Source organism: Bufo bufo, chromosome 6 (assembly GCF_905171765.1).
Source record: "Bufo bufo chromosome 6, aBufBuf1.1, whole genome shotgun sequence".
Lineage (NCBI taxonomy): Eukaryota > Metazoa > Chordata > Amphibia > Anura > Bufonidae > Bufo > Bufo bufo.
Genome location: NC_053394.1, coordinates 293,755,393 through 293,768,251, shown reverse-complemented (window position 1 = coordinate 293,768,251; position 12,859 = coordinate 293,755,393). Strand labels below are relative to the sequence as shown.

The 12,859-nt window shown below is 47.6% G+C and overlaps 1 protein-coding gene across 1 annotated transcript in view; it reads left to right on the top strand.

The window, feature by feature from the left end:
- Nucleotides 1–12,859, top strand: part of LOC121005662 (vasoactive intestinal polypeptide receptor 1-like) — a 170,164-nt gene that overhangs the window by 147,970 nt on the left and 9,335 nt on the right. The window contains exon 14 of the mRNA XM_040438437.1: nucleotides 11,913–12,042. Within this exon, the coding sequence (XP_040294371.1) occupies nucleotides 11,913–12,042 (130 nt within the window). The remainder of the gene's footprint in view (nucleotides 1–11,912; nucleotides 12,043–12,859) is intronic.

Below are 12,859 nucleotides of genomic sequence, written 5' to 3'. Positions count from 1 at the left end.
GGGCTCTATGCCGGAAGAATCCTGATCAGGATTATCCTAATGCATTCTGAATGGAGAGAAATCCGTTCAGGATGCATCAGGATGTCTTCAGTTCCGGAACGGAACGTTTTTTGGCCGGAGAAAATACCGCAGCATGCTGCGCTTTTTGCTCCGGCCAAAAATCCGGAACACTTGCCGCAAGGCCGGATCCGGAATTAATGCCCATTGGAAGGCATTGATCCGGATCCGGCCTTAAGCTAAACGTCGTTTCGGCGCATTGCCAGACCCGACATTTAGCTTTTTCTGAATGGTTACCATGGCTGCCGGGACGCTAAAGTCCTGGCAGCCATGGTAAGTGTAGTGGGGAGCGGGGGAGCAGTGTACTTACCGTCCGTGCAGCTCCCCGGGCGCTCCAGAGTGACGTCAGGGCGCCCCAAGCGCATGGATCACGTGATCGCATGGATCACGTCATCCATGCGCATGGGGCGCTCTGACGTCATTCTGGAGCGCCCGGGGAGCCGCACGGACTGTAATTATACCGCTCCCCCGCTCCCCGCTCCTACTATGGCAACCAGGACTTTAATAGCGTCCTGGGTGCCATAGTAACACTGAAAGCATTTGGAAGACGGTTCCGTCTTCAAATGCTTTCAGTACACTTGCGTTTTTCCGGATCCGGCGGGCACCTCCGGCAACGGAAGTGCATGCCGGATCCCAACAACGCAAGTGTGAAAGAGGCCTTAGTAGTGGTTATATTCTAGGGTTGCATTTAAACCAAATGGAAATAAAGTGTTTAACCTGTAGATCCAATACATCTCCTTCTTGCACAATTGGGAGTATGATTGGGGAACCAAGTCTATGGGGGTCAGTTTTAGGCCTGAAAAGTTACCCACATGTATTTCAGAGAAGTGTTTGGACACCCCATGCTTCAGGTACTGTCTCTGGATGTTGGATGTTGATTAAGCCTATCTTTTACTGTTTGGGTGGTGCGCCCAATATACTGTAGGTGGCAGGGGCACTCCAACATATAGATGACATACCTAGAGTTGCAATCCATTTTGTATCTAAGTGGGATCGATTCCCCTGTGTTCGAGATGGTCACTGTATCAACATTATTAGAGATAGTACTGCAGCACATACATCGTTTGGAACCACATTGAACAGACCCCTTAGGTGTTATCACTGAATTACCTTCGGGGGCAGCAATGTTCTGAATAGGAAGTTTTGGACACAAAGGGGCTAGTATATTTTTCAAAGTCTGTGCTCATCTGAAAGTGATATTGGGTCTAATGGGGAGAATTTTACCAATAATTGGATCTTGGTGAAGAATTGACCAATGTTTTTGCAGAATCTGTTTAATAGAGGTATGATGAGAATTATATCTCGTAAAGAAGTTTAGCTGAATATCCACTGGTTTTGGTTCAGGAGTGGTCATACGGGGTTTTAAATAATTTGCCTGACTCTCCTTCAAAATTTTAGATTTGGAGTCTAATATCGGGCTCTTCGGGTACCCTTTATCTCGAAATCTTTTATGTATTATCTCCAGTTGATTTGCTAGGATGTTATCATCCGAGCAATTCCTATGAACCCGTTTCATCTGCCGGTAGGGGATGTTTTTTTTTTCCACTTGTGAAAATGACAGCTGTTAAAATCCAAATAGCTGTTGGCATATGTATCTTTTGTAAAAACTGATATCATAATGATTAAGGAGGCCCTATGTTACAGATATTTTACACTCCAGCTGAGTAAATCCTTACAGCGTCTCCCGAAAACCAAGTAAATCCAAAGGTGTTGTGAATATATAGCTCCCAATCCCCCACAAACAGGATCCAGGACTTCAGGAAGAGGGTAAAAACGATCAACTTTATTGATGGCCACAGCTCAGTCTTTTATCAAGTCCTCCAGCAAGGGTTACTCCCAAGGGGCCCTTTTGGGGAATAGGCACACGAAATACAGTGACCAATCAATATACAGTAAGATATGACACACTCCCACATGAACAGTAAAATCTCTCCTCTCTATCCTGGAGATAATTGGATAAAGGGGCCTGACATAGTTCCATGCGGTTGATGACCAAGACCATTGGGTTTGCTAAATGTATCATAGGCAATATCCATTGTGTTCGCTAATGTCCGTTGTGTTCGCTAATGTCCGTTGTGTTCGCTAATGTCCGTTGTGTTCGCTAATGTCCGTTGTGTTCGCTAACTGCGTCACAGGCAGATGAGGTGGTTTGTGTAAATTTAAAGGGCGAAATAGAGTTAACTGCATGAACAGCAGACGAAATACAAGAGTCTGGGCATTCCTAAAACACAAGTTTTGTCACATAGCTCCCCCTTAGTTCCATGGGACAGCATACCCGCCTAGACCCCAACGGGTTGGCTTGGGGATGCACGAGAAGCAGTTGGCAATGGGTCCAGTTCCTGTTGGCGAGACAACCCGTCTGCGTTGGCATTCTGTTTACCTGGTCTGTATTGCACAGTGAAATTATAAGGCTGCAGTGCCAGGCTCCATCTCAATAGTCTGGGGTTGTCTCCTGCCACCCGGTTGAGCCAAATCAGGGGGTTGTGATCAGTCATAACAGTGAAGGAGCGCCCATATAAATAAGGTTGTTGTTTCTTAAGGGCCCAAACGAGGGCCAGGCACTCCTTCTTCACAGTGGCATAACTGACTTCCCTGGGTATCAGTTTTCTGCTCAGGTATACCACTGGGTACTCCATGCCCTTCTACCCGAACTGACTCAACACGGCTCCCAATCCAAACATTGAGGCATCTGTATGGATGAGAAATCTTTTAGAATGATCTGGTGCCACTAATACAGGTGCCTCACTGAGGGACGTTTTTAACTTTTGAAAGGAGTCCGCACACTCGGGGTCCATACAACTTGCTTGGGGAGAGACTTTTTGGTAAGGTCTGTGAGAGGCTTAGCTATAGTGCTGTAATCCTGTACTAACTTCCGGTAATACCCAGCGGTCCCCAAAAATGCCATAACTTGTGTTTTGGTGCGAGGCCACTGGGTTATGGCCTGTACTTTGGCGGGTTCAGGCCTCTGTTTCCCGGAGCCCACTCGGTGACCTAGGTACTGCACTTCTGCCATCCCTACATGACACTTGTCTGGTTTTAAGGTTAGGCCGGGCAGTCTGGATTCTCTTGAGCACCACAGACACGTGCTCCAGGTGGGCCTCCCATGTGCAACTGAAGATGGCTATATCATCTAGATATGACCATGCAAAGTCCTGAAATCCCTCTAATAGCTGATCAGCCATCCTCTGAAAAGTAGCCGGGGCATTCTTCATCCCAAATGGCATGACGTTAAACTGGTACAGGCCAAATGGGGTGACGAAGGCCGACTTGGGGATGGCCTCCGGCTCCTAAGGGATCTGCCAATATCCCTTGCACAGATCTATAGTGGTCAAGTAACTTCCTTTTGCCATCCGGTCTAACAATTCATCTACCCTAGGCATGGGGTAGGCATTGGTGACTGACCGGTCATTAAGCCTCTGGTAGTCGACGCAGAAACGGGTTGTCCCATCCCGCTTTGGCACCAACAATACTGGGGAGGCCCACGGACTCTGGGAGGGTTCTATCACTCCTAAGGCTAACATGTCTAGTATCTCCTTCTGCATGTTCTCCCTAACGGCCTCGGGAATGCGATATGGCTGCTGCCGGAGCGGTACCTGACCTAGGGTCTCCACTCTGTGGACTGCCAGTGTCGTGTACCCTGGAACGGCAGAGAATATACCGCTAAATTTCCTTAGCAATTGGGAGGCTTGCTGTCTTTCCTCAGGGTTCAAGTTGTCTCCCAGACTTACGTGCTCTACCCTGACGGGGCTGCCTGCTAGCATATCAGGTAAGGGGATGCCCTCGCTATCTTCGCCGGCTGGGGTGCATACTGTGGATATCTCCTCGGCTCTTTCTAAGTATGGCTTGAGCATGTTCACATGAAAGGATCTCCTGATCCGTTCATTTGAACAGCTCACTACCACATAGGTGGTATCACTGATCCGTGCTGCTATCTTGTAAGGACCCTGTAATTTGTCTGTTTTGGTGGGCCTCAAGACTAGTACTTTTTGATTGAGTTCAAATGCTCGTTCTCTTGCACCCCTATCATACCACTGTTTCTGACGCTTTTGGGCCAAGTGCAAGTTTTCCCGAACCGTGTCCCTCAGCTCCAGAACGTAGGGCACGATAGGGGTTCCTGCCTCTCCCACGTCTCCCTCCTAATGTTCCCATACCAGGTCCAGGGGTCCCCTTACCCTTCTCCCATACAGTAATTCGAAGGGAGAAAAGCCGATGGACTCCTTGGGCACTTCTCAGTACCCGAATAATAAGTGGGGAAGGAAAGCTTCCCATTTACGGCAGGTCTCTGTAAAGGTCTTTAGCATCTGTTTCAGCATACCATTAAATCGTTCACAGAGGCCGTTCGTCTGGGGGTGATAAGGATAGCTCTGCCAGAGCAGCCGGGTAATGGCTGCCGTGAAATGTGTCCCTTGGTCGGGCACAATCTCCCTGGGAATGCCCACCCTGGTAAAGACCTTGACCAGGGCCTCTACTACCGTCTCAGCCTGAATATTAGAGAGGGCCACTGCCTCCAAGTACCTAGTGGCATAATCTACTATAGTGAGGATATACCTCTTGCCCGTGGCGCTAGGTTTGCTAAGGGGTCCCACTAGGTCTACCGCTACTCGGAAAAAGGGTTCGCCTATTATGGGGAGGGGTCGTAGCTTAGCCCGGGGGTGGTCACCTCTCTTCCCTACCCGCTGACATACCTCGCAGGTCCTACAGTACTGGTCTATGTCCTGTGTGATTCCGATCCAAAAGAATGTTATAGCATGGGGCTAGGCCATACCATAACATCAAGATCGAGTTTCAAGGTCTCTGTTTGCAGTCATTGAATGGGAACCATCACTGCTTACATTGAGAGGGTTAAAATCTGATGGGGATCACACAGTTTTTACGGTTCCCAATCAATTCAGTGGTCACTGTATGTAAATCCATGTGCAGTGTGCTCCCCCTTGTGGTGGCTGTGTGGAAACCGTGTGCAATGTAAAATCTAAAGGCAACTCAGCAGCAAAAACCATGACAAACCCGTGTATAACTCATGTGGATTCTGTCGCATGTTTGTTTTAGATTATTTTGTTGCAGTAATTATGCCCTGTGGAAACATATCCTTATTTTGTGGAATTAGTAGGAGATTTGGATCTGTCTGACCCCATGATCAGAGAAATGACAACCCGTGGGAACATATCCTTAATGTGTGAAATTAAGGAGGAGATTTGGATCTTTCTCACTAGGCAGAAGCCCCCTGCCCCATTTGCAGCCACCACCATGCTTATAGCTGCCCAGCTTTGAATCCTCCTTCTGCAAATGGCAGGGGGAGGAGCAGGAGCATCTCCTCTCCTACATAGCTCCATATACCTCTTACATCTAGTGATGTCATATTTGATGTAGATGTTCTCTTTCCTCATCTTCTCCATTCAGACCAGACCGCCATGATGATTTTTCAGCCATCTCCCATCTCTGCAGAGATTGACAAACAGACATTAGTTTCCCACTTTTCCATCATCTTCACATCTTCTGATCACCCTTTCCTGCCACCCCTAATACTGTGCTCCCCAATACTGCAGAAACAGTCGCCCTGAAAACAGTAGTACAACACAGATAGTGCCCCCTTCAACAATTATTGGCACACAGTGCTCTAAAAAAAATTACTCCACCCAGAAAACAGTGTCCCAGACACTAATAGTATAAACCTAATATCCTCCAAAAATAATTGTGCTAAGCTGATACTGTGCCAGGGTGCCCACCAAAGTAATAGTGCTCCCCATAATCCCACCAATAGAAATAATTATATGCCAGAGCACACTTAGTAGTAATAATGCCCCCATAGTGCCCATACTAGTAATCATGTTCCCCATAGCCCCCCAGTAGTAGTAAAGCCCACCATAATACCACCTAATAGTAATAATTCTCCTTATAATATGACAGTATAAGAAATATCCCCTCGTAGTGCCCGCAGTTGAGCTAATGTCCCTATAATGTATGACAGTATAAAATATGACATATATAGTGCCCCAGTAAATGCCCCCATAGTGCTCCTCTTCCGCTTTTCCATAGTGCCCAAAATAATATGCCACTATAAAATACCCCATCTTAGTGCCCCCAGCACATGCCTCCATTGTGCTCCTCTCCCCCTTTCCCATAGTGCCCCCCATAATATGCCAGTAAAAAAATGCCCCTTCTTAGTGCCCCCAGCACATTCCCCTATAGTGCCCCCCATAATATGCCAGTAAAATATCCAACAGATGCCCCCATAATATGGCAGTAAAAAAATGCCCCTTTAGTGTCACCAGATGCCCCATAAAGTGCCAGTAAAAAAAATGCCCCTTTAGTGCCCCCAGATGTGAGCATAGTGCCCCCTAATGTGCCAGTAAACAATGCCCCTTTAGTGCCAGCCGATGCAACCATAGTGCTCCTCTCCAGCATAGTGCCCACCTAATGTGCCAGTAAATAATACCCCTATAGTGCCACCAGATGCCCCATAGTGCCACTCTACCCTATAGTGCCTCCCATATTATGCCAGTAAAAAAATTACCCCTTAGTGCCACCAGATGCCATAGTGCCCCCATAATGTGCCAGTAAAAAATTGCCCTTTTAGAGCCACCAGGTGCCCCATAGTGCCACTCTCCCCTATAGTGCCTCCCATAATGTGCCAGTAAATAATGCCCCTATAGTGCCACCAGGTGCCCCATAGTGCCACTCTCCCCTACAGTGCCTACCATAATTTGCCTGTAAAAAATGCCCCCTTAGTACCATGAGATGCCATAGTGCCCCCCATAGAGCCCCTTTAGAGCCACCAGATGCCACCATAATGTGCCAGCAAATAATGCCCCTATAGTGCCACCAGATGCCCCATAGTGCCGCTCTTCCCTATAGTGCCTCCCAAAATGTGCCAGTAAAAAATCCCCCCTTAGTGCCACCAGATGCCATAGTGGCCCCCGTAATGTCAGTAAAAAAATTTCCCTTTAAAACCACCAGATGCCCCCATAGTGCTCCTCTCCCCCATAGTGCCCCCCTATAATGTGCCAGTAAGAAATGTCCCCATAGTGCTCCTCTCCCCCATAGTGCCCCCCATAATGTGCCAGTAAGAAATGCCCCCATAGTGCCCCCCCAAATGGGCCAGTAATAAATGCTTCTTTAGAACCACCAGGTGCCCCCTATAATGTGCCAGTAAAAAAAATGCCCCTAGGTGCCCCCATGGTTCTTCTTTGTTATATTGTGCAATCTATAAAAAAACTAAAAACACTAATACTTACCTCCATGCGGCTGTCAGCAATGTGATGCTGGCCTCTTCCGGCCTGTGTCCCGCGCTGTATGCTGCCTAGCTCAGGCTGCACAATGATAATGACGTCATCACACCGCCTGAGCCGGCCTCTGATAGGAAGAGGGAAGGGAGACGCCTCTCCCTGCCCTGCCCCTTCGCAAGACAGCCATCTGTATCGCCGTGCTGTGGACGGCGATACAGATGAATATGGAGATGAGTGCTGAGGGCTCATCTCCTACTGCCCGCCAACACTTAGATCCAGGGCCTCGCCACCCGAGGTGATTGGCGGGGCGGCCCTGGCAAAAATAAATAAATTACTGCTTCTTGGGGGGTCAAGACCCGTTGGACCCCCCTGTCGGTGCGCCCCTTTTTGAAAATTTGTTTTCTAAACCAGACAAGCACTTTAAGGCTACTTTCACACTTGCGACAGAGTGATCCAGCAAGCAGTTCCATCGCCAGAACTGCCTGCCGGATCAGGGAATCTGCATGCAAACTGACAGTATTTGTAGACGGATCCGGATGCGGATCCGTCTCACAAATGCATTGCAAGAACGGATACGTCTCTCCGTTTGTCATACGGACAAACGGATCAATTTCTATTCTTTTTCACATTTTTACCGGATCTGGCATTCCAGTACTAATAAATTTCAATGTAAACTGATCCGGAACTTTTGATGGAGAGAATACCGCAGCATGCTGCGGTATTTCCTCCGTCCAAAACGCCGTTCAGTGACTGAACTAAAGACATCCTGATGTATCCTGAACGGATTGCTCTCCATTCAGAATGCATGGGGATGAAACTGATCAGTTCTTTTCCGGTATTGAGCCCCTATGAAGGAACTCAGTGCCGAAAAAGAAAAACTCTAGTGTGAAAGTACCCTAAGACCCCTTTCAGATGAGCGAGTTCCACACTCCGAACTCGCAGCGTGAGTATGCAGCAGCTCCAGTCCTGACAGGGTCGCAGAGCATTATATTGATTTATAATGCAATGTAACCCTTAAAGTTCTGGGATGTATTGAATAACACTGACAGAATGCAGTCAGTGTTATCCACTACATTCCAGAACTCTAAGGGTTACATAGCATCATAAATCAATATAATGCTATGCGACAGAAACACCGGCAGGCTGCTGGATAGCCTTGCTGCAAGTGTGAATTTATACCTTAAGAATTCTGTTTTTCTGTTCAAAACAGAAAAATGAAATTTTGCTGTGGCAGATCCTCTGCGGAAAACAACGCACGTGATGAGTTCCTAAGGCCCACCAGAAAAATTTGTTCTTGGGGCCCACTGTGCAGTCACATACAGATATTGTCTGCTCTCACACAATGGCGGGCAGCAGCAACACGCTACAAGATGACTGATTATGGGGGACCCTGCTCAGACTTTAAAAAGGAAGTTCCCTGTTGAAAGAAGATACTGGCTAGGGCCAGGTTCACATCTGCGTTGTGAATTCCGGCACTGTAATCCTGTCACTGTATCTGGCGTACATGTCGGCTTTCAGCTGGACAATAAATGCTACACGCAACATTTTTTGTCCGGCTGAAAGTCTGCACATATGCCGGAAAGCGGCCGGATTACCGCCTGATCTCATTACAGTGAATGGGTATCTGGCGGTGCACGGTGGTATCTGGCTATGCCTAACCTGCCTCTGCCGCCTGATGTGTCCATAATAACACAATGGTTAGTGTGTTACATAATTTACCCAGGTTTTATATGAACATAGATTGGTTAAGATACTGTACACGGCCTATCTATATGTAATGCAGTCAGTCTACTGGGCCATGTGACACTTGTACAGGGGGGTGGGGGACTAGGGGCCCGCCCACCCTGCCCAGAGGCCATCCACCCTGCCCAGGGGCCCTCCACCCTGCTCCCCTGTGGGCCAGTCTGAGCCTGGTTCTTTCAGGTGACGTCATGGTGTCTGGCATTAGACAAGAAATGAGAACAGAATGATAAACTATTTTTATTCCTGCAAATTTGAGAGAATCTCAGTACCTCCGACACTGAGGTGAACCTGCACTCACATTGTTATGCTCCTAGACCAGGGATCAGCATCCTCCGGCATTCCAGCTGTTCTGAAAATACAACTCCCAGAATCCTCCTTTCACTTCTATAAGGCTGGGTTCAGACCTGAGCGTATTTGATATGCGCGTTTAACGCGCGTTTTTGTCGCGCGTTTTTATGTGCGTTTTTTGCAATAGTAAACGCGCGTTTGACGCGCGTTTGTGTGATTGACTGCAGTGTCCTATGGCCACAAACGCGCGTCAAAACGCCCCAAAGAAGCTCAAGAACTTGTTTGAGTGTAGGGCGTTTTTCAGCGCGTTCAAACGCGCTGTAAAACGCTCAAGTGAGAACCAGGTCCATAGGGAAGCATTGGTTTTCATGTGTTGAGCGTTTTACAGCGCGTTTGAACGCGCTGTAAAACGCTCAAGTGTGAACCCAGCCTAAGGCTCAGTTCAGACCTGAGCGTTCTGAAAGGAGCGCTCTGTATGCGCGATTGTACGGGCGTTTACAATCGCGCATACAGAGACAAGCGTACACACAGTGTCGCGCGTTCCCGAAAGTCTATGTACGGGAACGCGCGACAAGCGCCCAAAAAAACGCTCCTGTACTTGTTTGAGCGTCGGGCGTTTTACAGCGCGATCGTACGCGCTGTAAAACGCCCAGGTGAGAACCATTCCCATAGGGAAGCATTGGTTTCTCGTTGAGCGTTTTACAGCACGTAGGAACGCGCTGTAAAACGCTCAGGTCTGAACTGAGCCTAAGGCTGGGTTCACACTTGAGCGTTTTACAGCGCGTTTTACAGCGCGTTCAAACGCGCTGTAAAACGCTCAACACATGAAAACCAATGCTTCCCTATGGCCCTGGTTCTCACTTGAGCGTTTTACAGTGCGTTTGAACGCGCTGAAAAACGCCCTACGCTCAAACAAGTTCTTGAGCTTCTTTGGGGCGTTTTGACGCGCGTTTGTGGCCATAGGACACTGCAGTCAATCACACAAACGCGCGTCAAACGCGCGTTTACTATTGCAAAAAACACGCATAAGGCTGGGTTCAGACCTGAGCGTCTTTGATATGCGCGTTTAACGCGTGTTTTTGACGCGCGTTTTTGACGAGCGTTTTTTGCAATAGTAAACGTGCGTTTGACGCGCGTTTGTGTGATTGACTGCAATGTCCTATGGCCACAAACGCGCGTCAAAACGCCCCAAAGAAGCTCAAGTACTTGTTTGAGCGTAGGGCGTTTTACAGCGCGTTTTTCAGCGCTGTAAAACGCTCAAGTGAGAACCAGGGCCATAGGGAAGCATTGGTTTTCATGTGTTGAGCGTTTTACAGCGCGTTTGAACGCGCTGTAAAACGCTCAAGTGTGAACCCAGCCTAAAAACGCGCGACAAAAACGCGCGTTAAACGTGCATATCAAATACGCTCAGGTCTGAACCCAGCCTAAGGCTGGGTTCACACTTGAGCGTTTTACAGCGCGTTCAAACGCACTGTAAAACGCTCAACACATGAAAACCAATGCTTCCCTATGGCCCTGGTTCTCACTTGAGCGTTTTACAGCGCTGAAAAACGCGCTGTAAAACGCCCTACGCTCAAACAAGTACTTGAGCTTCTTTGGGGCGTTTTGACGCGCGTTTGTGGCCATAGGACATTGCAGTCAATCACACAAACGCGCGTCAAACGCGCGTTTACTATTGCAAAAAACGCTCGTCAAAAACGCGCGTCAAAAAACGTGCGTTAAACGCGCATATCAAAGACGCTCAGGTCTGAACCCAGCCTTTGGCTGGGTTCACACTTGAGCGTTTTACAGCGCGTTCAAACGCGCTGTAAAACGCTCAACACATGAAAACCAATGCTTCCCTATGGCCCTGGTTCTCACCTGAGCGTTTTACAGCGCGTTTGAACGCGCTGAAAAACACCCTACGCTCAAACAAGTTCTTGAGCTTCTTTGGGGCGTTTTGACGCGCGTTTGTGGCCATAGGACACTGCAGTCAATCACACAAACGCGCGTCAAACGCGCGTTTACTATTGCAAAAACGTGCATAAAAACGCGCGACAAAAACGCGCGTTAAACGCGCATATCAAATACGCTCAGGTCTGAACCCAGCCTTAGAGTTACAAGAACAGCCAAGTAAGTGTGCATGCTGGGAGTTGTAGTTTCACAGCAGCTGGAGTGCTGAAGGTTGCTGATCCCTGTCCTAGACTGATACATTGAATCCCAATCCCATATTCATAAGGGTACATTCACACGTCCGTATGAATGGTCCGGGTCCGTTCCGCAATTATGCGGAATGGGTGCGGACCCATTCATTTTCAAGGGGGCCGGAACGGATGCGGCCAGCACACTATGTGCTGTCCGCATCCGCATTTGCGGATCCGCACTTCCGGATCCGCAATTCCGTTCCCCCAAAAAATAGAACATGTCCTATTCTTGTCCGCGGACAAGAAAAGGCATTTTCTATTATAGTGCCGGCGATGTGTGGTCCGCGAAATGCAGAACGCACTTTGCTGGTGTCCGTGTTTTGCGGATCCCAAAACACTAACTTACGTGTGAATGGACCCTAATTATGATGATAACATACAAAAATTTTTATTCTGTTTTTGTTTTTCTCTTTCACAGGAGACTGGCTAAATCTACCCTTCTTCTGATCCCTCTCTTTGGAATTCATTATGTCATTTTTGCCTTGTTTCCTGAGCACATTGGTGTCTGGGCCAGATTATATTTTGAGCTTGTTCTTGGTTCAAATCAGGTGAATCATTATTTTTGTACTATTATTTGTAATTGTGTTGATGTAGCATGGTGAGTATAGCACATATATTTAATAACTTATAGTCTGTGGATTTACTAACTACAGTCCTGATCAAAAGTTTAAGACCATTTGAAAAATGGCAAAAAATCATATTTTACAATGTTGGATCTTAACAAGGTTCCAAGTAGAGCTTCAACATGCAACAAGAAGAAATGAGAGTGAGACAAAACATTTTTTGAGCATTCAATTAATTGAAAATAACGATTAAACTGAAACAGGCTGTTTTTCAGCTGATCCAAATTTTAGCACCACATGCCTTTAAAAGGCCAAATCTGTGCAAAGATGTGGATTCATTGTCATTTTCTGTCAGGTAGTCACACGTTGTGATGGCAAAGGCAAAAAAACTCTCCCTTTTTGAACGTGGTCGGGTTGTTGAACTGCATAAGCAGGGTCTCTCACAGCGCGCCATCGCTGCTGAGGTGGGACGCAGTAAGACAGTCATTTGGAATGATCCTGAGGGTTATGGAACAAAAAAGTCAAGTGGAAGACCCAAAAAAATTTCATCAGCACTGAGCCGGAGGATCCAATTGGCTGTCCGTCAAGACACTGGACGATCCTTGACCCAAATTAAGACCCTTACTGGTGCCGATTGCAGCCCCATAACCATCAGACGGCATCTGAGACTGAAGGGCTTCAAAAACAAAAAACGTCTTCAAAGACCTCGTCTCCTTGAACGCCACAGAACTGCTCGTTTGGACTTTGCAAGAGAGCACCAAACATGGGACATTCAAAGGTGGAAGAAAGTTTTATTCTCTGA